Genomic DNA, 23835 nt, shown 5'->3' with positions numbered 1-23835 from the left:
TCCATAGGTTCTGCATCTGGGGATTCAACCAACCACAGATCAAAAATATTTGGAAAAAAAATTCCAGAAAGTCACAAAAAGCAAAACTTCAATTTGCTGTGCATGAGCAACTATTTACATAGCATTTACATTGTATTTGGTATTATAAGTAATCTAGAGATGGTTTATAGTATATGGGAGGATGTGCATGGATTGCAGTCATATACTATGCCATTTTATGTAAGAGACTTGAGCATCTGCAGATTTTGGCATCTGAGAGGGTCCTGGAACCAATCCCCTAAGGATACCAAGGGATGACTATACCACTCTCTAAAGCTGAAATAACTTTTACACCAAGACTTCTCTCACTTGAATTTCTTCTTACCAAAAATATTATAGCAAAAAAAAGACTTAAAAAAAAATTCCCATATAGTATTCTTTGGCATGGGTGTTATGTGCTGTTTTGTGGTTAAGTGTGGACTCAGACTTTTGTTGAGTTGGAATTCTGGCTTAACAACCTACTGAGTGACTTGGGGAGAGCTACCAAACTGTTCTGTGCCTGTGTCCTCATCTGTAAAGTGGAGATAATAATAGCACCCGCTTCACAAAGTTGTCAGGAGGATTTAATAAGTTAATTAAATACTTAGAACAGTTAGCACTATATAAATATTAGTTATAATTATTACCACAATAAATAATTTACACTTGAAGAGGTTGTCATCCTGGTAATACAAAGTCAGGTAGGATCTTGAAAGAGTACAATTTATAGGGATGACCATTATCCCTATCAAAGTAATTATTTACATGAAAGCCCTGAATTATCTAGTTTTCTCACACAATGACAAGAATGAGTTTCAAGTGATTCAGGAGCTTTTTATTATTCAGTTTCTTAGAAGATTCCTGATTCTTTCCTGGGGTAGATTCTTGCTAATCTTTACCTCAGAGAATTTCTTGATATGAATGAGAAATATGCACAAAGGTTAAAGTGAGAAATAGACAAGTCATATATTTTTAATGTACCAGTATTTAAACCACATGAAAATTATTACATTTCAAAATTTTCTTTCTTCTCTCAGTAATAAAAAGAGAAATATTCTATAACTCTGCACTGGATGGCAATTTATGGCATTTCTATAAGCTAGTTATCAGTATAATGGTACCTTGAAATAAATAGTCAACATGTATCATACATATGGGTTAAATATACATTTATTCACCTATAAACTTATATATGTAAAGACTCCAGTCTTTACTCTGCATTAAAATCTAATTCAGAAGATGAAGATGAGAGGAAATTGTATAATCAATATGAATATATACTATTTTTAAAATTCCATAGGTACAAAAGGAGTGAGAAAAGAAAATACATTACTTCATAAAAACAGGTCGACTTCATGGTGAAATATCTATGGAAAAAGTAGGCCTAAATTTTAAAACTCTAGAATACAAAACTTTAGATTACTACTCTGCTTATCAGGTGAAATCTATAAAATGTGTTTTGAAATGGCCAGATAAATGTGAAGTCATCATTCAGTAAATGTTTGATGGTGGTGATTTAAGAACTGAGTGTTTGGGGATGAGGACACCAGAGAGGCATGGGGAGGGCACACTCTGCTTCAAAACATGGCCTGTGGCTTAAGATCTAGCTGTCTTCCTAAGTTGGTAGGCATCTCATGCACCCAAGCGGAGTGAGTGAGTACCCATTAGGCCAGCGGTGTGCATCAGAAACACCCAGGGAGTTCTTCAATGTCACAGTCTAAGCCCTTCCCTTGAGATTCTGATTCAGCAAGTCTATGGGATCCTGGCTTGTATGTATATTTTGAAAAAGCTCACCCAATGGTCTAGGCAGATTCAAACCACTTTCCATTTCTGTCATTTCTTGGACATACATTTTAATCTTTTAAATAGTATAAAAATCTCGGGCTTCCCTGGTGGCGCAGTGGTTGAGGATCTGCCTGCCGATGCAGGGGACACGGGTTCGAGCCCTGGTCTGGGAGGATCCCACATGCCGCGGAGCAACTGGGCCCGTGAGCCACAACTGCTGAGCCTGCGCGTCTGGAGCTTGTGCTCCGCAGCAAGAGAGGCTGCGATAGTGAGAGGCCCACGCAGCGCGATGAGGAGTGGCCCCCGCTTGCCGCAACTAGAGGAAGCCCTCGCGCAGAAACGAAGACCCAACACAGCCATAAATAAATAAACAAACAAACAAACCCCCCCCAAAAAAAGTAAAAAAAAAAAAAAAATCTCACTCCATCAAAATAAATCTTTATCTTTTAGATGTTATTAAAGTCAACCATATTTAACAAAACTTAAAACAAACCAAAAAAATACACCCCTTGCTTAAGGCAGAACTACAGCTAAACTATCACTAAAGATGGATACCTAACTGATTTTAAAACTTTTAAGGGAAGAAAATTTGGGAATTATTATCTATAACCCACTCTAGAACCAATCTTTTCATCATTTTAAATATTATACTTGACAATAACTATACAGTCTCAGCCACTGTTTTGATGATAAGGGACAAAAAAGCATATGGTAAAAGCATTCCCTCAAATTGTGACCCACACAATTTGATTATTTCCCAATGAATCTATTCACTGCTGTAGTTGAAAGAAAACCAAGAAGTGGTTCTGGATACGTCAGACAAGTCATTTTGACAAGCCTAACTCTTTGCATAGCCCTTTCTTAAGCTCCAAACTATATCACATATTCTAAAATTAATTCTGCTTAGGAACATAAAAATGTTAGAAATATAGGTTTTTGGAAATAATGCTTAATTAGGCGCTAATTCTTCCTATTTCCTGGAAGGGAGCTGTTTATGGAGCTGAACACCTTGCAATGTCAGGGAACTATGTAAGTGTCTTTCTTATACAGATACTATAAAAAGTAGATTCATGGTTCATAATAGTATATAGCTCAGAATGCCACCTGCCTTCCTGTATAGAATCACTTTTCTTCCTGGGTGATAATAAGTGGAGGGCATATTAATGATCGAGGAGGATGAACTGACATTTTCTGTTTCTACAGACATGGTCCTTAACACAGAGATGGCAATGTCATAGAAAGAAGAAATAGTCTACAACGCTCAGATTTCTTTAAGCAAAGGATAAGTTTTAAAAATCACTAAGAGGACTTGGGGGAGTGAATCTGACTCTTTATATCCATCTAAAGCAGTAGTAAGCACAGCCAGCACAGAACTCCTTTATCTCCCGTGTCATTCTGCTGAATACCTTCCAAGTTACTGTTGCTTCAGGAAACTTGGGTAGGTATGGCCGAAAGAAATCCAGGGAAATTCAAAATTCAGAAGGTGCTGACCCAGTAATTTCACCTCTAAGAATTTTTTTTTTTGTCTGCGCCACACCTTGCAGGATCTTAGTTCCCTGACCAGGGATTGAACCCAGGCCACCGCAGTGAAAGCACCGAGTCTTAACCACTGGACTGCCACGGAATTCCCACTAAGAATTTATTTTAAGGAAATAGTTGATCAGTATATAGAGTGTATATACATGTACACACAATTCTAAATAAGAAATAAGTCTAGAAAGTTACATATACTAAAATCTCAATAGTGGTTATCCCTGAATGGTGGAATTATGAGTAATTTTTCTTTAAAAAAATCATGCTTATCTGTATTCTCTAATTTGTCTATCATATATATGGAACTTGTATAATAATTAGGAAAGGGACTGAGATATTTTCCAAAAGTTTAAAGTACTGGCAAGTATTGGAGAAATATGCCAAACATGAAACCTTTTGGAGCAAACCACATAATAGAAACACACTTTTAAACCCCAAACTAACAAACTGACCTTGGCTTTGTAAAAGAGATTTTTAAAAAGGTATTAAATGCCTCTTAATTTTTCTTAATAATTGACTCTTCCTCCACCCCACAATTATTTTAACACTTCTGTAAGTTTTGCTTCTCTACGTGGAGAAAGATAAGTGATTAACACTTTGTATATTGTGTATCTGGTGGTTTCTTTAACACTGATAATTCTCTTTTAAAATTCTATCTACTTCTATCCCTTCTCACTTACCCCAATCCCTATCGTACAGGAGAATAAAAATTATGATAGGTATTCCTTTTCCCCCATAGTTTATATGAACATATGCATATATATGAACTTGTATGTATTTATTTATATTCATTTTTTACATAGTTAACACGCACATAACACAAATAACAGTCTAGATACAGAGGCCATCATCTTGACAATATGATTACTAGTTTCAAAGCCTGGAAAATGCAGCTCACCATGTAAAAGTATCTCACCACGAGAAATCAGTAATTTTCAAAGCTGGTAAAACTTAGTATTAAATTGAAGCTACAGGTAGGTTGACTGGATGGAGAAATACTTAAATTAATACCAACTGTATTGCTATTAAGCTTACCTTACAGCTTTGAAAAACTCTGATTTCCTGTGTGTTTCAGTGGTGAGCTGCATTTCCTGAGTCTCAGCCGACTTCCCAGCAGGAATTCCAGTCAGATGAAGAATCAGCAAAAGGAAGCCCTCACTGAGAGACACACTGGTATCATTCACTGAGTGGAGACAGTGAAAGAGCAACATATTTCCAAAGGCAGTTTACATTATTAATATATATGCTTACACAGTAAATACAGATTTAACTTCCCATGGCAGAAGCAACAATTAATCTCCCTTGAAAACCTGACTGCTTTTTCTACAAAGCATTTGGTTTTACCCTGCCTACCTCTTTGGGATGATATTCATTCATCATAGTTCATCCCTTAACTGTCTTTTTAAAAAAACAAAACAAAACAAAAAACTTTAGGTATGAATTTGAACAACAGTGATGACACATCTTCCAGCAGCAACACTGGAATCTTAAAGCAGAAAAAAAAAATCAGTGAAGTAAACCTCTATCAACTTTTTGCAGCACGCTTATCACATGTTATCACTTCTCAAAGCTGTGACAATCACATCTGGAAATCTTGTGTAACCTATATAAAAATATTTTTCTTAATATTGAAATGAGCATTTAATGCTTTCAAGAAAAATGTTTCCTAAAATGTCTTTAACACAGTAGTTCACAAGGAATCAATAGTTAGAACACAGTCCTAGACACCATGTTTTAGAAAGTAACAGAACTTTTCTTTAAAAACATCTTGAAATACATACTTTTCACTGATACTTCTGAATTATAAGGCTAATCGTATTTATTGCTCTAGATGGTGCTGTCTATACAGTACTATTAGCCACATGTAGCTGTTTAAATTTAAATTAATTAAAATAAAATTTAAAAAAATTTAGTTCCTCAGTTGCACTAGCAACATTTTAAGTGTACAGTAGCCACTTGTGCATAGTGGCTACTGTATTGGACAGCACAGCTCTAGAACATTCCCACTGCTGCAAAAATTCTATTGGATAGCACAGTTCTAGACAAAGCGCCTAAAGAGAGAGACAGTCATTACAGTTAAAAGGCCTTACCTGGTCTGAGGAGGTGTGGGTGTGTAAAGGGGCTGGGCTGGCCTAAGTATCGGTTTGGAATCCCCCTTTCTGGGATGGGCTGCAGGGAGTACCTTCGCTGTGAACATGAGATGCATCCTGAAGGAGAGATAAAGAGGATGAAATGGAACAGTGTATCTAGAAAGTCCCCGCAGTATATACACATTTATCTACCTCCAGCAGTAGGATGCTTTAGAAAAATGCAAATTAGTATCTCCTTCAGTATTTATATGGCCCTTCCTTTGGGCCAGCCAGAGCCTGTGTTGGGCCTTAGGGATACAGAAATAAGATTATCTTTACCTTTAGTGACTTTAGTCTACTGGAATATAATAGAGGTATATATACATACAATATGATTAACATATGAATAGGAGCTATGGGAACAGAAGAAAGACAACAAACAAAAGCAGGGGAGGGGGTAGGAAGTATTTCACTGAGCTATGTTATGCTGTGTCCTAAAATTCAGAAAAAAGAGAATTAACATTTTTATTGAGAATATGTGAAGTTTGAGAAAATATGCACATCCTATCTCATTTAATCTTGGAATGTTAGAGCTAGTGAAATAATGTCTGAAAAATGCTTAATCATATTTAGCCCATAAGAAGCAACATTATTAGCACTGATTCAACAAGATTTATTAAGTGTGTGATTGGCACATGCTGGGAAAGACACAAGAATAACACAAGACTATTTGTCCTGGTCTGCAAAGAACATACAGTCTAGTGCAGGTGAGACAGAGTAGTAATACTACATGGTGAGCGCAGTGGAGGATTCATACACAAGGTTTCTGAGAGCACAAAAACTAACACAACGCTGTGGGACGGGTACAATGACGATAGGACACAGTGCTCTGGGGAACAGAGAAGCACACAAAAGGCGCTTGTGTGGGACTGCAGAAGTAGGTGATGCCTACTCTGAGTAGGAATTAGTCAAGTGCAAGTGACAAGGGGAGCTGAAGGTATCATGAATGAGATTATGAAAGGGAAGGCATAGAAAGCACCACATTCACATGTGCGCATGCGTGCGTATAGAGGGAAAAGGGATAGAAAGAGAATTTCAGGTCGGTGCTGCTGCTGCTGGGAGAGGAAAAGATTAGCAAGGTAAATATCAGACCGTTGAAGGCTTTGTACGCCAAACTAAGGAATTCGATTTTTAACTGTTACATGAGGCAGGCATTATCATAGCCTTTTTTTTTTTTTTTTTTTACAAGTAAGGAATCAGACTCAGAGAAGTAATTTGTGCAATGTTACACAGTTAGTACTAGGGAAGCTGGGATTCAAACTCAGTTTTATTTAACTTCAAAATCTTTGCTCTTATCCCTCCACTCTGCCACTCAGTAAGTCTTCTCTGCTAAATCCCAACAATACAATTAGTACCGTACAATCTCCCTGTGAACATACAATCACTACAACAGCAAAACGTGGCAAGTCTGGATCAAGTTAAAGGTTTTAGTAGGGATTATAAAGTATGAATGACGGCGTATGCATTTGGAGAGTTAGGAAGTCTTAAACATTAACTTTGAATTAAATTTACAGAGGGTTATTGAGAAAAATTATAGCTTCTTGTATGATTAAAAAGACAGAGAAAATGGTACAGGTTTCCAGGCAGTATGAAAATACAGTTAAGAATAGTGGGGGATTCCCTGGTGGCGCAGTGGTTAAGAATTCGCCTGCCAATGCAGGGGACATGGGCTCGAGCCCTGGCCTGGGAAGATCCCACATGCCGTGGAGCAACTGAGCCCGTGCGCCACAACTACTGAGCCTGTGCTCTAGAGCCTGCGAGCCACAACTACTGAAGCCCGCACGCCTAGAGCCCGTGCTCCGCAACAAGAGAAGCCACCACAATGAGAAGCCGGCTCACTGCAACGAAGAGTAGCCCCCGCTCCCCGCAGCTAGAGAAAGCCCACGCCCAGCAACAAAGATCCAACTCAGCCAAAAATAAATAAATAAATTTTTAAAAAACAACAAAAAAAACTTAAAAAAAAAAAGAATAGTGGAAAATGAGAAAAAGGACAAAATATTAAACAAGTATTTCCTGGAATCTGTCTTTAGAAAATGTACAGAATACATATTAAGGAATATGCCCAGTCTACATAGGTTGAAAGCGTAACAAAGATGAGGCAAGCAATTTACAAAAATACAGAGAAACTTGCTAAGTGACACCACAGGGAAGCAATCAACAAAGTCCAGACTGTGACAGACACTACCAGACAAACTCAGCTTTTTCCACATAAAGTCCAAGGCAGGTAGGGGTGGTAAGATATGGAAGGGGGAATCTATAGATTAAGAAAGCCTTAAAAGACATTATCAATCAACTGTAATATGTGAACCTTAACTGGATCCCGATTCAAGCAACAAGCTGTAAAACAAATACATTATTACACTTATGAGATCACTGGAAATTGGAAGTGATTGCATATTTGATGGTATTATGGAAGTAACATTTGTTTTAACGTGTGATAATGGTGTTGTGATTATGTTAAAAAGGAAGAAACTTATCTTTTAGAGATATAAATTGAAATATTTACAGATGAAGTGATATGATCTCAGGTTTGTCTCAAAATAATATGGGGGTGAGGTGGATTGCGGAGAGGATGAATAGAGATTTGAATGAAACAAGACTGGCCATGAGTTGATAATTATTGAAGCTGGGTGATGGGTACATCAGAGTTCATTATACTACTCTACTTGTGTATATGTTTGAAATTTTCCATAATAAAAAAGTTGAAAAAAAAAGAAAGAAGAAGCGACCATAGAGAAAAATGAAGGAAATAAGTATGCACTCCGGAAGGCAATCTAAGACAAAGAATTAAAGGCAGCATGGTATAGCAGAAAAAAGTGCTAGTTCTAGTTTAGTTCTACTATCTACGTGATCTTGGCATGTTACATAACTCCTCTGCACTTATTTCTTCACCTGTGAAATAAAGCCGTTATATTAGGTAGTGGCTTTCAAATTTTTAAAACCAAGACCCACAGTAAGAAATATATTTTACACAGTAACCTAGTATAAACAGACATATATATGTATAATGTACATAGAAATTTCACTAAATACTATTCTTTCTGTGACTGTTATTTTTGCTGCCCTATTCCATTAAAAATAAGCTTGCCTCAGTGCACTAAAATGATTTTATTACTGCAATGTCTTGAATGGTGGCCCCCAGAAGATACGTCCACATCCTAATCTCCAGAACCTGTGACTGTTAATTTGGAAAAAGGGTTTTTGCAGATGTAATTAAGGAACTTGAGATGAACGGATCATCCTGCATTATCTGGGTTGATCCTAAATCCAATGACATGTGTCCTTGTAAGAGAAATGCACAGGGAGAATTGAGACAGAAGAGGAGGAAGCAATGTAACCATGGAGGCAGAAACAGGAGAGATGTGGCCACAAGCCAAGGAATATGTATAGCCACCAGAAGCTGGAAGATGGGAAGAACGGATTCTCTCCTAGTGCCCCTGGAAGGAGTGTAGCCCTGCTGACACATGATCTTGGGCTTCTGGCCTCTAGAACTGTGAGACAAAACATTTCTGTTGTTTTAAGCAGACATGTTCGTGGTAATTTGTTACAGTAGCCTCAGGACTAATACAATGACTTACTAAGGTTGAAATAAATATGTCAAGTGCTTGAATATTTTTTCATAGTTCACAAATTCTTCATTTTTTCAAACCAAAACATGGAACAACTGAGAAGTAAGTTATTAAAGCTCAGTAACCCAGAGGTCATATTATGCAAGGGGCATGCTGTGGCCATAAACAACAGGTCCCACTGGTTTATAAGGCACTGTTTGAGGCTTCCAGGAAAATATAGGGGAAATAGTCCAGAGGGTTAAGTATGGTCTGGTATGACTCTGGACTAGCTCTGTTTGGAAGGTCTAGTCCCTACCCCAACCCCATAACACCATAATGCAGCCCTCCCTGACATAAGCTTGTAACTCTGCTTGCCATATAATCAGTATCCTAATATCTCCTAGCAGTGGTCCATGGTAATAACATTGTCTTCAATGTAAAAATGTGCCTATCTGCAGTCACTGCCTCTACCACCATCACCAGCAGAGCCTAAGCTGAGAGGAAACCACGGTTCTCACTACCCCGAGCACCCCTTTCCAACCATCTGTTACAACATCGTGGATTACTATGAAGTTCTAGAATTGCAGAGATATACTTCACCTGAGGACATTAAAAAGGCTTATTGAAAAGTGGCACTTAAATGGCACCCTGATAAAAATCCAGAAAATAAAGAAGAAGCTGAGAGAAAATTCAAAGAAGTAGCTGAGGCATATGAGGTATTATCAAATGATGAAAAACGGGACATTTATGATAATATGGCAAAGAAGGATTAAATGGTGGAGGCAGAAGTCATTTTGATGATTCTTCTGAGTATGGCTTCACATTCCGTAAGCCAGATGATGTCTTTAAGAAATTTTTCGTAAAAGGGACCCATTATCATTTCATTTCTTTACAGACTTGCTTGAAGACCTTTTAAATAATCCAAAAGCTCCTATGGAAGCAGAAACAGAGGTGAAAGATCCTTTTTCTCTACATCCAGTGAATATCCAGCTTTCGAGATTTTCTTCATATGATACAGGATATATACCATGTGGTTCACTGGGCCATGAGGGCCTTAATTCATTCTCTTCCCTGACATTTGACAACAATGGGATGGGCAACTACATATCTGTTACAACTTCAGGTAAAATTGTTAATGGCAGAAATACCAATACAAAGAGAATTATTGAGAATGATCAAGAAAGAGACAAAGACGATGGTGAGTTGAAGTCCCTTCTTTTAAATGGTATGGCAGATGGAGAGAGCTTTGCTGAGGAATGCAGTTGGAGAAGATGGTCATTCAACAATTATTCACCAAAGTCCTGCAGCCCCAAACATGTATCTCAATATACTTTTGCAACTGGAATTCCTCTATTTCCTCAGCAGGATTCAAAGAAGGTGGTAAGCTTTGTGCAGTGGCAGTATCATAGCCAATGAGGTTTATCCGAGGCACAATTATTGCTAATTGAAAACTTTTCCCAAAGAAGGTGGTAAGAGGAAAAAAAAGAAGCATAAAGAGGTACAGAAGAAGAAGTCAACTAAAAGGAATCATTAAATTGACTCTTCAGACACATTATGTTCATATAACATTTGAACACAACTCTTTATGTGTTTCTTTTTTTTAAATTTAATTTTATTTATATTTTTATACAGCAGGTTCTTATTAGTTATCCATTTTATACATATTAGTGTATATATGTCAATCCAATTCATCACACCATCTTTGTGTGTTTCTGTTAGAGTTTTGCAGATATTTGTTTAATACCACACTAAGATTATGTTTTTAACGTATTTAGCAGGACTGTAAACATCTGATGAGTGGCTGTTTGGATTAGGTATGTTAGAAAAAGATGAATTTGTGGTAACAGTGATATTAAGAATTTAGAACAGCAAAGATTAATGAGTTTTGAAATTTTAGCTAAGGTAGCCAGGAAAAAGATCTAAATGAAATGAAGGAGTTAGCCACGTGGATATTTGGTCAAAGAAGATTCCAGGCAGCAGGACTAGCAAGTGAAATGTCCCTAAAGCAGACTGTGTAAGGTGTGTTTGAGGAACATGGAGATCAGTGTGGCCAGTTATGAGAGCAAGTAGATGAAGTAAGAAAGGTAACAGAAGACCAGATTATGCAGGGACTGCTAGATCACAGTATGAACTATGTTATAATTGTCAGACAGGAAGCCAACGGAGGCTTTGAGCAGAAGAGTGACATAATCTGACATACTTAAACAGGCCTACGCTGGTTGCCATCACTTAAACAGGCCTACGCTGGTTGCTGTCATTAAAAACAGAGTCTAAGTAAGCAGGGGTAAAAGCAGGGAAATGCAGGCTACTGCCACAATCCAGGCCAGAGACTGCAGTAGCTTGGCCAGGGTGGTGGAGGCGGTGGTGGTAAAGAGAGATCAGACTCTGGATATATTCTAAAGGTAGGGCCAAACGGAATTTGCTGACAGACTGGATGTGGAGTATGACAGAAGTCAGGATTTTTGGCCTTAGCAACTGAAAGAAGAGAAGTGCCATTAATCTGAGATAGGCCCGGAGGTGTTAAATTTTGGATGTGCTACATTCAAGGTACCCGAATTTATTAAGCAACAAAAAAAGAATTTCCTATGTTGACTTGCATCCTGCATGTTCCCTGTCATTGAATTCTTCCTTTTTTTTAAACAAAAAGATCTTATTGATCATATTAATCTTTTATCTTAGAAATATAATTACTATAAATTTTAATGTGACTAAAAGATGGGAGCAAATAATCTAGTAGCACTTAAAACCCAATCACCTTTCGAAAGACATAGTTCAGTGATATATAGCAATGCAACAAATTTGGAAACCAGAAAAAATTCTAGGATCTACTATTTTTAAATGACTGCTAGAATAAAGCGTGAGCTCTTGTTTTGTTTGATTTTTAGTTGGTAGGTGGGTGGGAAGGAAAGTTCATTTATTCTACAGGAGAGACTGGGGACAATTAGCATTTAATGCTTATTTGCAGAAAATAAAATCATAAAAGCTCAGAGTATTTTAAATGCTACTTATATAAAATGTGACATTTAGTAGAATTTATTTGTTACACATATGGGACTAATCAGACTTAGAAAAAATGCAATTTTTCAACAAAAGCAAAAACCAGTGTCTCTGAAAATTTGAGAATGTAATAACATGCCCGCTGGTCATTTTTTATTTTATTCTTAACAGATAACTAAAAATTCAGATTTAATCTTATTCAATAGCTTAAAATTATTCGTTTCCTACTGCCTAGAGGAAAAAGCTCAATGTTGCTTAACATAATATACAAGGCACTCCACGAGCCAGCCACCAGCTTTCTTCCCAACTTGACTTTCTATCATGTGTCTTCTTACACATCTCATGCTTGAGCCCAACTTTTCCCAAACTGTGTTCAAAGGGATACCAGTTCAAGACTCACCAGAGAAAAAGGGCTCCATGGTCAAATACATTTTGCAAATTAATGCCAAAGACATTTCCCTCTTAGAGACTTGGAAATAGTCTATTATGAGCACTATAAAATGCAGCATTCCCCATACTTATTTGACCACAGAACCCTTTTGGTGTAACAGCTATTAACATGCCCAGCAACATATTTCAAAAAAGCTCCAGGCTTATTAATGATGCAAAGCTTTGTACCAGTCATTCTGTTTCAGAGTTCTGGGCCTTTGCATTTATTCTCTGCCAGGATGGCTCCATCACTCTAGTTGGCTTGGTGAATTCAAGCCTTCTTTCAAGTCTCAACTCTCCTAACATTTGACGTCACGCCCACGTTTCCTCTTTGCCCCTCTCTGCCCCCAGAAAATATCAACACTTTTTCCTTCTCCCCACAAGTATGTTACATTACAATTACTTGCTTTTTTGTCCGTCTCGCATGATGGCAGAAACTTTTTTTGTGTGCTTAGTTCTCCTATGTGGTGCTCAATTAATGTTAATAGAATTAACTGCAAACAGGCTTTTAAAAATTATTTGCTACTTATTCTTTAATATTTTCAATATTTCCCTTCCTCATCTCACACTTATATTTAAATGATCTAGTCTTTTAAAATATAAAACTTACTTATGCATCATTAATGCTTTATTTTGCTTTTTCTCAAATGACTAGGTGTTAATAACTATATCACAACTAATGAAATCACACTCTTAATTAGCCAAAGCATTTTCACTTTAGGAATGCATGACTTTCGTAGAATAGGAAGTTACCTATGGTGCTCAACACCCTGTTCCCAAAGCCTTCCTAAGGAAAAGCAACCAAGAGCACCACAGAATTCCAAGTTCTATTTATGAACATCTAAAGTTGGTGGAATTTTCAAATTCTAAAACTTCATAAAATCCCAGAATAACATACTTAAAACCCATTATTGCCTTTCTTGAGCTCCCATGTCACTTGAGTCAAGACTCTATTACCATCCTTTGCTATATATATTCTCATTTATTTGTTGCTTCTCTATCATCTGACTAGACTGTAACTCCAGGGAAGTGGAGATTCACCCACAGTGACTACTAACTCAAAAGTTACTGAATGAAGATACATTCTTTCTGGCTCAATAAAAAGGTCAAAAAGGATTTTACTAAGCAGAGTAAGACCTAGCAGAGGTATAACAGAAAAAGGACTAGATGGCAATCATACAACTAACATTCCTGACTTGCTACTTGTGATATTGTGTTAGTTTCAGTTCCCCATCAGTAAAATATTTGCTCTAATTACTGGACTTGTGAAGGTCCAAGGAGATCATTCATTCATTCAAAAAGCCTATATATGTATATTATGATGTTAATATGAGAGGTGGTTAAATTTACTTATTCCACTGAAGCAAAATGAAGCATAATGACTACATTTTTCCACGACACTGGTGTGTATAATCCAGTACCTAGCCCTAAATCTTGATTAATCAGGTTTTACACAAAGCCTCAACAAATGGAAAAAAAGTTACAAGCAAAGAATGGTTCCAGCTCTAAATCATAAGTTATGGCCTCTGTGATCAAGACTGACTAACAGCATATCTATTCACCTACTCCCATGGAGAGGGACAGCTTTCTGGAGCTTAACTGTTAGAAGCAAAGAGCAAATTCTGTGCACTGAACAATGATTACTTTTTATTTTTACTTTTTAGAGTAAGGCTCCTAAGTCGATATAATTACCATTCCATTTTCAATAAATTCAGGTATACCAACATAAGAAACACATGTCAAGACATAACTTTGGTGTCAAATACCATATGCTCCGGCTCACACATTGTTCACCTATCGGCCCCCAAAACTAAAATATGATCCAATGGCAGATCTGCCTGAAAGACGATTCATCTTTCACCGATCAAGCTTCATGTTCACCGCATTAATTGCTCGCGACAGAATACACCCTAAAAAAATGCCCCCCCCCCATTCCTGGACTACTCTATCTTGCCTTTTCTTTTTTTTTTTTTTAACACTTTCTTTTTTTTTGAATTTTATTTTATTTATTTTTTTATACAGCAGGTTCTTATTAGTCATCAATTTTATGCACATCAGTGTATACATGTCAATTCCAATCGCCCAATTCATCACACCACCATCCCCCACCCCCGCCGCGGCTTTCCCCCCTTGGTGTCCATACGTTTGTTTTCTACGTCTGTGTCTCAACTTCTGCCCTGCAAACCGGTTCATCTGTACCATTTTTCTAGGCTCCACATATATGCGTTAATATACGATATTTGTTTTTCTCTTTCTGACTTACTATCTTGCCTTTTCGAGCAAGGCTTTCAGACATAAAAAGCCTCAGGAGTATTTCCAAACATTACCTCTTCTGAGAGGAACTACTCAAAGATCTGTAGTACTAAACATGTGTTTCTTGTACATTCTGCAGCCAGCTCTCACGTCTACTCTGAAAACACGAAAATCCGACTGTAGGTTAACCTAACAGAAACAAGAGCTACGTGATGTGAGACACTGTGTCACCTGGGCAAGTGTGATAACTGACACAACTTCCATGAGTCCGAGTTACTTTGAAGACAGCCCCTCTGGGAAGACAGCACACCCTTTTCTCTCTTAAGTCATTTCAACCTCTCAGAATACCTCAACTGCAAAGAGAACCCCGGGCCCACCCTTTTCCAGGGGCAGCGGGTAGAGGAGAAATCCAAGGAGCGCACAGAGGGTTTGGGAGTGGAGACCCCAGCAGAAGAGTCCGCTAAAGCAGGGGTCGCCTCAGACAAACCTGGACCCCTCTGGTGCGCCTCAGGCTTCTCAGAGCAAGCCCCGAAGGAGACACTGTGGGAGTCTAACCTGAGAGGCTGCGGGCGCTTGCTACCGAGGGAACAAGCTTAGTTGCCGAGAGTAGCCAAGGCATAACCGCCACGCTTGCGCTTCAGGAAGGAAACGCGGAAAACTGCTGAAGAAGCCGCGGCCGGTAGGGTTGAGTCGCCCGGAAACCAGGCCAGGTGTCCCTCCCCTTCCGGCCTGCGCTGCTCGCCGGGCTTTCCTCCCACCGGGGCGCAGAATGTTGACGTCACGCCCGGAGCTGTGACCGCCGCTCCGGCCGGAGGGCCATTTTGGCGTCATGACGTCGTGTTCCATTTAACAGCCACAATCACAGAATATTCTATTCTAAATGACTCCCCGCAGGGGCTGACAGCTCCCGCCTCCTTGAAAGCACCGGATAGGAGGTTGATCCATCTAGAGCACTGGTTCTGAGTGAAGATAAGAATGCGTGCATGGAGAGGCAGGCACCAGCACGAACAGCCACACTTCTAGAAGATTCTAGCCAGTGCGCAGCGGTAGAGGAGTAGGAATGAACGGGCGAAGGACCCGGGGTCACGAGACCGTTGGGTGGGCGGAGCCAGTGGCCGGGGAGGTTCTAGTCTGTTCTGCCTGGCAGCAGCCGCCCCCTTTACGCGGTCACGCTGCGCTAGCGCCCGGGCTTGGGATCGGGCCGCAGCCTCCGCCGCGCCCGCCGCCTCCTGCTGCCTCCCGCCGCCTCCTGCTGCCTCCCGCCGCCTCCGGACCATGGACCCCCGCAAAGTGAGCGAGCTTCGAGCCTTCGTGAAAATGTGCAAGCAGGACCCGAGCGTTCTGCACACCGAGGAGATGCGCTTCCTGAGGGAGTGGGTGGAGAGGTGAGACCCGGGCCTGAGGGCCGATGGGGGAGGGAACAGGGACAGCGGGAGGGGGAGCTGGGCCGAGCTGGGCCCGAGCTGGCGCGGGGCGGAGGAACCTGGAGCTCGGCGGCGAGTCTCGCTCCCTGGCGGCGACCTCGAGGGGCTAGTGGAGGATCGGGAAGCTTAGATGGTTCAGAGGCAGGGAAGGAAAAGGCAGAGCTGGGTTCCCTGCATTCTGAGGTCGCCAGGGGTGTGTCTTCGGCGAAATACGGAGATGCAGATGGTTGCGGGCAGTAGGGCACCGTAGGCGTGAGGGGGAGGGGTGAAAGCGGCAAGACTTCGCTTTCGCGTGGAGTTGTTTTTCTTGAAACCTCTGGTGTCCTGCTGAGGTGGCAGTGACACGAAGCAGCTCCTTTACGCACTGTGCCTTTAAAAAGTGGTGTGATAATGTGGAAGTTATTTAATAAGTTACAATAAAAGTGGTAGCTGTGTTTGATTACTTTTACAGTTACAGCGATTCTAAGTGCGTAGAATTATTTTGGGAATCGCTTATTGTACTTCCATAGTGGCAGTGCCATCACGCCAGACACTTTTAAAAAACTGATTTTTCAAGGACCCACATGTTAACACGATCTATTCTTGTTATCTTTAACTCCAGAGTACGGCGCTACGAGCGTGGAATTAATTGGACAGGCATTGTGCCAGATGCTAGCTAGGAAACAGTTTAAGTACAATCTATTTAGGGATACAGATGGATAAGTACAGAAATTCGTCTTGATATTTAGCATGTAATAGAGATTAGTATTCTGCGTATTGGAGGGGAACTTAAGGGAGAAAGGGAACTCTTCCCCGAGATGATTTTTTAGAGTCAGTACCTCTGGTGAGGAATTTAAGAGATGACATACAAATTGCATCTCACGGTGATAAATAGCGAGTAAAAAGGTGATAAATAGTGTAAAGCAATATGACTCCTAAAAGGTACTACCCTAAACATTGATTTGTTTATTTTAGTAATATTTTTATAGGGGAAGATGAACCAATGATTAGCCAACATTTGAAAGAATATTTCTTCCAGTGAGCTTGTTCTAACGAAGAAACTTAAGTTCAAATCTATCAACGTTGTCTGTGGTGGGATAGTAATTTTTTTCCTCTAAGAAGTTTCTCAGTCCTTTTTCCCCCCACCAGTTTTCTAGCTACTGTAAGATTTTTGCTCATGTTATTTATGTAAAATTCTGAGAACGCTTACAATTAGTTACTGTAGTAGCTTAATAACAGTTGTTAACAGTTAATACCGTTTTGCAAATTCTGCTTTTTAACAGAAAAATTTTTAGGACTAGGAATTGAGGTCTAGATTTTAGTCGTTTTCTCTGTTGAGTAACTTGATCCAAAAGTGTCACTTAAGGTATTTGTATGCTTTTGTCCTCTTCTTATTTACTCATTGGAGAAAAGAGCCTACAATTAATAAGTTCTTAAAATTCCAGGTAAAGCGGACCGATACTGCAGGAAGAAATATCAGGCACCAAGAGTGAACATTATTTTGAGTGGATACAATGTTATGTTCCACTCCTAGAGAGGTAGAGAGAGGACACTGTGAAGAAAAAGTTAACTGCATCTGGAATCAGTGTTGTAACTTGTGCTGGAGCGATTGTGGCTGTGTAGAGAATTCTGATTTATGGTATGAAAATTCTGTCAAGTATTGTAGTCTCTGAAGTGTATCAGTTCCTCTCTTTTCTGTATTGGTATCAGTCTTCTTAAAGCAGTCCAAAGTTACAGGAGATAGGGCTGAATGTGGAGACTTATAGGTCCAGTAATATTCCTAAACCTAATCCTACTTTTAGGGTTCCTCAAGTAGAAACCATCTCAGGTTTTCCTCTACTCCATACTAAATTAGTCATGGATATCCAGGCTTAGACATTGAAGAACAGTCCATTTGCTTATTTGCCATAATTTCTATTGTTTATAGCTTAAAATTTTATTTGGTTTTAAGAATATATAAGTTTAATAAATTGAACAAGAGAAATATGAAGAAAAAAATTTTGGCCCAATAGTCAGTGGGAATCAGGGAGACTACATTCTTTCCAAGAAATATGTTTTGGAATATTTTTGTATTTCTAGGGGGAGAAGAATATTCTGATGCTGTTTTCTCCTATATCACAACTTGGTCTACTTCGTATCTTGCAGTTATGTTTATCCTTTCATTTTATGGCAATTTAAGATCAAAGGGAGTATCTTTGTATTCTAGTCTCCAGCACAGTGTGTGCATGGCACATGGCTTTTCAGCAAATATTTTAAATGAAGTGAACAGGATGCATTTGTACCCTCAGTGAATTTAAAATATAGCACCCAGTTTTTTGTACATGTGTGTAAGTAAATATAGCACAGAGTAGGTTTAATGTTACCAAATTAAGAGAATTATGATTGAAGTCTTGTGTGGTCCCACATAAATGCCTATATTGGCAAAGTCCAGTTTGCAATTTTTGGCAGAGAACTATCTTGTTTTAAATCTTGGAAGCATAAAATGAAACTTCTGTACCTATAAATTGGTGTTATCTTCCAATAGTTAACTAGAATTTGGAATGTGAGAAACTCTAAATCTAGTTTATGAATAAACCCTCTTGCGTTTTCCTCCCAAGTTTTAAATTTTTTAATTTTTTGGAAACAGTATCTAGCTTGCAAACAAAATGCAAGTATAGTACAAGGAACTTTTTTCCTGAACTATTTCCAACACTGTGTCCCCAACACCATTTAGGGTGTGTTTTCTGCAAACAAGGACAGTCCTCTGCAGTAAGGCCATCACCTCAGGAAACTGATACTGATACATTAATAGTATCTAATCTTCAGAATTACATGTTGCATTTCGTTGTCATGTCTCTTCGTTCTGAAATAGTTCTTCAGTCTTTCACTGATTTTCATGACCTTGGCAATTTTGAATATTATGGGCCAGTTATTTTGTAGAATTTCCCTCAATTCGGGTTTGTCTGATATTTCCTTAGGATTAGATTTAGTTTAACACATTAGTTGGCAGGACTATCACCTCCCAAAGTTTTAACATAAGTTACACTGTTAGGACTCTGTTTGGATGTCACTCTAAATACATTTCTGGATGCTGCATTTTGAAACTTAGGAAAAACACAGTTTAGGAAGTCTGGTGCCTTCATTAAAATTTAACTGCAAAGAACTGGTATTTGATTACTGTGCTCTTTCGAAAAGTTTTTCGGTAGAATAGAATTTTAAAGAATTTTGTCCTGTTTGTATGCTTGTTCCCTATCATTAAACCATTTCACTTTGCTGAATTGCGTAGTTAGATGTTTTGGATTGTGTAATGATTTAATGATTGGCACATGGGAGCCATTCTTCCTTATCAAAGGTACTGAGTAACTGAAGATTTTTTTTGTTACTGTCACATTAAACAGAATGGGAAAGGTGCACGTTTTTCTTAATACAAGAAATTGCAAATTTTGTTTCTCATTACATTTGTTACTTTGCATTTATATTTTTACTTCATGTTGGCTTTATCAAAAGATACCATTGAGTGAATAGGCAAGCCACAGGGTGGGAGAAGACATTTGCAACTTGTAAAACTGACAGAATGTGCATATTCGGAATATACAAAGAACACCTACAAACATGATAGACAACCTAATAGAAGGCTGGACAAGAGGTGAACTTTACAAAAAAGGCTTTTAAAATGGCCAGTCAGGGGCTTCCCTGGTGGCGCAGTGGTTGAGAATCTGCCTGCCAATGCAGGGGACACGGGTTCAAGCCCTGGTCTGGGAAGATCCCACATGCCGTGGAGCAACTAGGCCCGTGAGCCACAACTACGGAGCCTGCGCGTCTGGAGCCTGTGCTCCGCAACAAGAGAGGCCGTGATAGTGAGAGGCCCACGCACCACGATGAAGAGTAGCCCCTGCTTGCCGCAACTAGAGAAAGCCCTCGCACAGAAACGAAGACCCAACACAGCCAAAAATAAATAAATAAATAAATTAATTAATTAATTAATTAATTTTAAAAAATGGCCAATGTATGAAAAGAGACTCAGATTACAATGAGATACCACTACACACCTGTTAAAAATGCTAAAAATTTAAAAGATGAACAATAGCTAAGTGTTGGCCAAGGTGTGGAACAGATGAATTCTCATACACTGGTAATAGATGTGTAAGTTGGTAAAAGAACTTTGGAAAACCAATATCTGTTTAAATCCAGTATACTCATACCTTATGTCCAGAAATCCCACCCAACTGAAATTAATGTAAGCATGGCTCTGATAACTCTAGTTATAAAGAATCGACGCTTACAGGTGTTTTGGACTAGGTTCCTTTCTGTTTTCCAAGTTAACATATCTCTGTTTTACATAAAAGTTAATGGCCTCTTTTTTTTTTTTTTTAAGGCACATGTTAAGTCTTTGTGATCTCTAGCTCTCATTATTGTGGAGTGCTCTTAATCCACTGAACTTTTTAATCACTGGACTGTTGCATGTAGCCCATATGCTTCAGAGCCTGCCCCAGAAGGAGCATATAACACTAATTCTTCATGGTCTTATTTTTTCCTTATTTTTAAGTTATTTATGTATAACTCACTTAGTTGGCCTGGAGTATTTGGGAAAGAGGGGCTTGCAAGGTCAAGAAGAAATTCTAATGGGTGAAGTTTAGAGGTGATAAGGAGAAAATCTGCAGTGTGAGAGGCATATGAATATAACCAAGAAGAATCCTTGTAGGTTCTAGTCAGAGGAAACAAGTGTTTTGAATCATTACACTGTGACTTCATAATGGTTATTTTATAAACTGCCTGTTTGAATTTAACTGAGCTATTCTTACTAAATGTCAAACTTTTGATTCAAAAATTCAAAGTTTTGGATTCAAGTATATCTACTGAATTCTAAATTAACAACTTGTACAAATGATTTTGTCATTGCGTGTTTCTCTGCCTCTTTTCCTTTTTCTCTGGGAATGGGCAGAGAAGCTATATAATTAAGTTTACTAGACTTATTGAGACAAGGAAAAGGTTAGATTTTTATTAACCAGTATCCTAAAAGTAAATAAATTTTTAAGCTGAAAAAAACTTACAATACTGAAGTATTCAAATGAGTTTACCCTTAAAGGTTTGAAAAGGTAACTATTTAAATATGTAACCTTTTACTCAGCATAAATAAATGTTGCTTGGCTTAGTGAATTTTAGTTTTCTAAACAAATATCTTTTTTTTCATCTTCCTCAAGCATGGGGGGTAAAATACCACCTGCTACTCATAAAACTAAATTGGAAGAAAATACCAAGGTAAGCTATGAATTTCATTTGTATGTTTAGTGATAAAGTACTATAAGGTTTCTTAGGGATGTTTCTCACCTTCTGCCCTCAAATTGCCATTCCTGATTTCCCCAAGAAATCACTTCGAAGTAAGACCTTTGTAAAATTTCTATTTGGACATCAAATCTCTGTAATCTGATATAACACTGAGAATGTGGGGTTGAATGTTCACTATATTGTATAAAGTAAGTGAGAATAAGTGCTTGATGTATGTTATATGCATGACCTGTAAGTGGTAAGCTCTGTGACTGTGTGCATTTGTAGTCTTAATCTTTTTTTTTTTTTTTTCTTTTTAGCCACTCAGCGCTGCTTGTGGGATGTTAGTTCCCTGACCAGGGATTGAACCTGGGCCCACAGCAGTGAAAGTGCTGAGTTCTAACTACTGGACTGCCAGGGAATTCCCATTCATCATTTTTGTTTGTTTGTTTGTTTCTTAGCACGTAGCATAGTGTTTTTGTAGGTACTTTATTAATATTTGGAAAGTAAATGAAAAAACAGCCCAAATTAGTTACTCTCAATTTTTTCTGCCCTACCACCTGAGGGATATTTCTGAGTGTGGTTCATGGAGTTGCTTTAGCATATTTGCCAAAAAGGTGTGTACAAACAGGAGGAGGTTGCTGGTATCTAAAGTTTAGAGATGGAGGTGGGGGAAGATGTACTCTTGATGCTCCCTTGGGACTTCCCTGGTGGCGCAGTGGTTGAGAACCTGCCTGCGAATGCAGGGGACACAGGTTTAAGCCCTGGTCTGGGAAGATCCCACATGCTGCGGAGCAACTAAGCCCGCAAGCCACAACTACTGAGCCTGTGTGCCACAGCTACTGAAGCCCACGCACCTAGAGCCCAAGCTCTGCAACAAGAGAAACCACCGCAATGAGAAGCCCATGCACCGCGACAAAGAGCAGCCCCCGCTCGCACCGCAACTAGAGAAAGCCCGTGCACAACAAAGAAGAAGACCCAATGCAGCCGAAAATAAATAATTAATTAATTTTTTTAAAAAAAGAATGCTCCCGTTGGAATTTCTTTTTCCCCTATTTTCTGCCTTCATGTCTAAAAGGTTTTTTGCCTGAGAGTCTTCTGACTAGCTGTCTTAAATTGATAAGAAAATTTGTTGTTTTATTATTTAGCATATCTTTGAACAGTGAAATGAGAGAAGTTAAGTAAAAGCTTCAGAAGTAGTAATTCTTTTTTTTGGTGAGTCATTTGTCAGAGTTTGGTAGATTCTGAGCCCTAGGTAAGATACTTTGCCGTGTGATAAACGTGTGAAGACAAAATTGTATTAACTTACATCTCTGCTAAAAAATTTTTATTTTGCGAAAGTAGTAATGTGTTTGATTATGGAGAGTTGTGGACTACAGTGCCTGTTAAGGGTGTTACATAATATGGTATATCCACTTTATTAGCTTCCTAAAATCCAAAATTTTAAAAATTCTAAAACTCATTTTCTAAATGGTTTGGATGAGGGACTGGACCTATACTTAATTTAATTTTATTTATTTATTTATTTTTATTTATTTATTTTTTTGGCTCTGTTGGGTCTTCATCGCTATGCGCGGGCTTTCTCTAATTGCGGCGAGTGGAGGCTACTCTTCTTTGCGGTGCGTGGGCTTCTCATTGCAGTGGCTTCTCTTTGTTGCGGAGCATGGGCTCTAGGCGCTTGGACTCAGTTGCGGCACGTGGGCCCTACAGCACGCGGGCTTCAGTGTTGTGGCACATGGGCTCAGTAGTTACAGCGCATGGGCTCTAGAGCGCAGGCTCAGTAGTTGTGGCACATGGGCTTAGTTGCTCCACTGCATGTGGGGTCTTCCCGGACCAGGGATCAAACCTGCCAATGATGGCAGGTGGATTCTTAACCGCTGTGCCACCAGGGAAGTCCCTTTAACAAGAGAAATAAAAATAGAAAACAAAAGCTAGTTTACCAAAACAAAACAAGAAAGCGCATCAACAACTGAAATACAGTGTATCTGAATAGTTTATACATAAATCGGTATAAATTAATAGCATATATGTTGGGTGTGTTATTAAATGCTGATAGCATTGTTTGCCTTCCTTTTGCTAGGAAGAAAAAACAGATAGTAAGAAGGCGGAGGAAAACATAAAGACAGACGAACCATCAAGTGAGGAGAGTGATCTAGGTGAGGAGATGGTAGTTTTTATTTGATAATCTCATGATATGGTCCTATGTTGATTTTTACTAAATTGACTAAATCAGTGCTATCTAATAGAAGTATAACATGAGATACATATGAAATTTAAAATTTTCTAGTAACCACGTTTTAAAAATTTAAAGCAGTTGAAATTAATTCAAATAATATATTTTAAACAATATGTAAAATGTTAACATTTCAGCATGTAATCAATATGGGGAAATTATTAATGAGCTGTTTTCCTTTTTTCATACTAAGTCTTCAAATCCAGAGTATTTATAGCATATCTCAATGCAGATGTTACATTTTTAATGGAAATACTTGATCA

At 38.6% G+C, this 23835-nt stretch overlaps 3 protein-coding genes and 1 pseudogene across 3 annotated transcripts in view; 3 read left to right on the top strand and 1 right to left on the bottom strand.

The window, feature by feature from the left end:
* Positions 1 to 15402, bottom strand: part of XPNPEP3 (X-prolyl aminopeptidase 3) — a 60037-nt gene extending 44635 nt beyond the window's left edge. Inside the window, exons 1-2 of the mRNA XM_068560945.1 lie at positions 15248 to 15402; positions 5427 to 5543 (exon numbers count right to left, since the gene is read on the bottom strand). Of these exons, the coding sequence (XP_068417046.1) occupies positions 5427 to 5543; positions 15248 to 15311 (181 nt within the window). The 5' untranslated portion in view covers positions 15312 to 15402. The remainder of the gene's footprint in view (positions 1 to 5426; positions 5544 to 15247) is intronic.
* Positions 6274 to 10547, top strand: DNAJB7 (DnaJ heat shock protein family (Hsp40) member B7). Its single transcript, XM_068560813.1, is given in 8 exon segments — positions 6274 to 6342; positions 9472 to 9763; positions 9766 to 9858; positions 9861 to 9935; positions 9938 to 10010; positions 10012 to 10346; positions 10349 to 10390; positions 10480 to 10547. Coding segments are annotated over 8 exon segments (1047 nt in total).
* LOC137775996 (U4 spliceosomal RNA) lies at positions 10397 to 10478 on the top strand (annotated as a pseudogene).
* Positions 15403 to 15804: 402 nt separating the features above from the next.
* The window catches only part of ST13 (ST13 Hsp70 interacting protein), a 29543-nt gene continuing 21512 nt past the window's right edge, over positions 15805 to 23835 (top strand). Inside the window, exons 1-3 of the mRNA XM_068559713.1 lie at positions 15805 to 16077; positions 21276 to 21333; positions 23420 to 23495. Coding sequence (XP_068415814.1) covers positions 15968 to 16077; positions 21276 to 21333; positions 23420 to 23495 — 244 coding nt within the window. The 5' untranslated portion in view covers positions 15805 to 15967. The remainder of the gene's footprint in view (positions 16078 to 21275; positions 21334 to 23419; positions 23496 to 23835) is intronic.

The sequence above is a fragment of the Eschrichtius robustus genome, chromosome 13, assembly GCF_028021215.1.
Source record: "Eschrichtius robustus isolate mEscRob2 chromosome 13, mEscRob2.pri, whole genome shotgun sequence".
In the NCBI taxonomy this organism is placed as follows: Eukaryota; Metazoa; Chordata; class Mammalia; order Artiodactyla; family Eschrichtiidae; genus Eschrichtius; species Eschrichtius robustus.
Note: the sequence above shows the minus strand (reverse complement) of the source record. Positions and strands in the feature narration are given on the sequence as shown.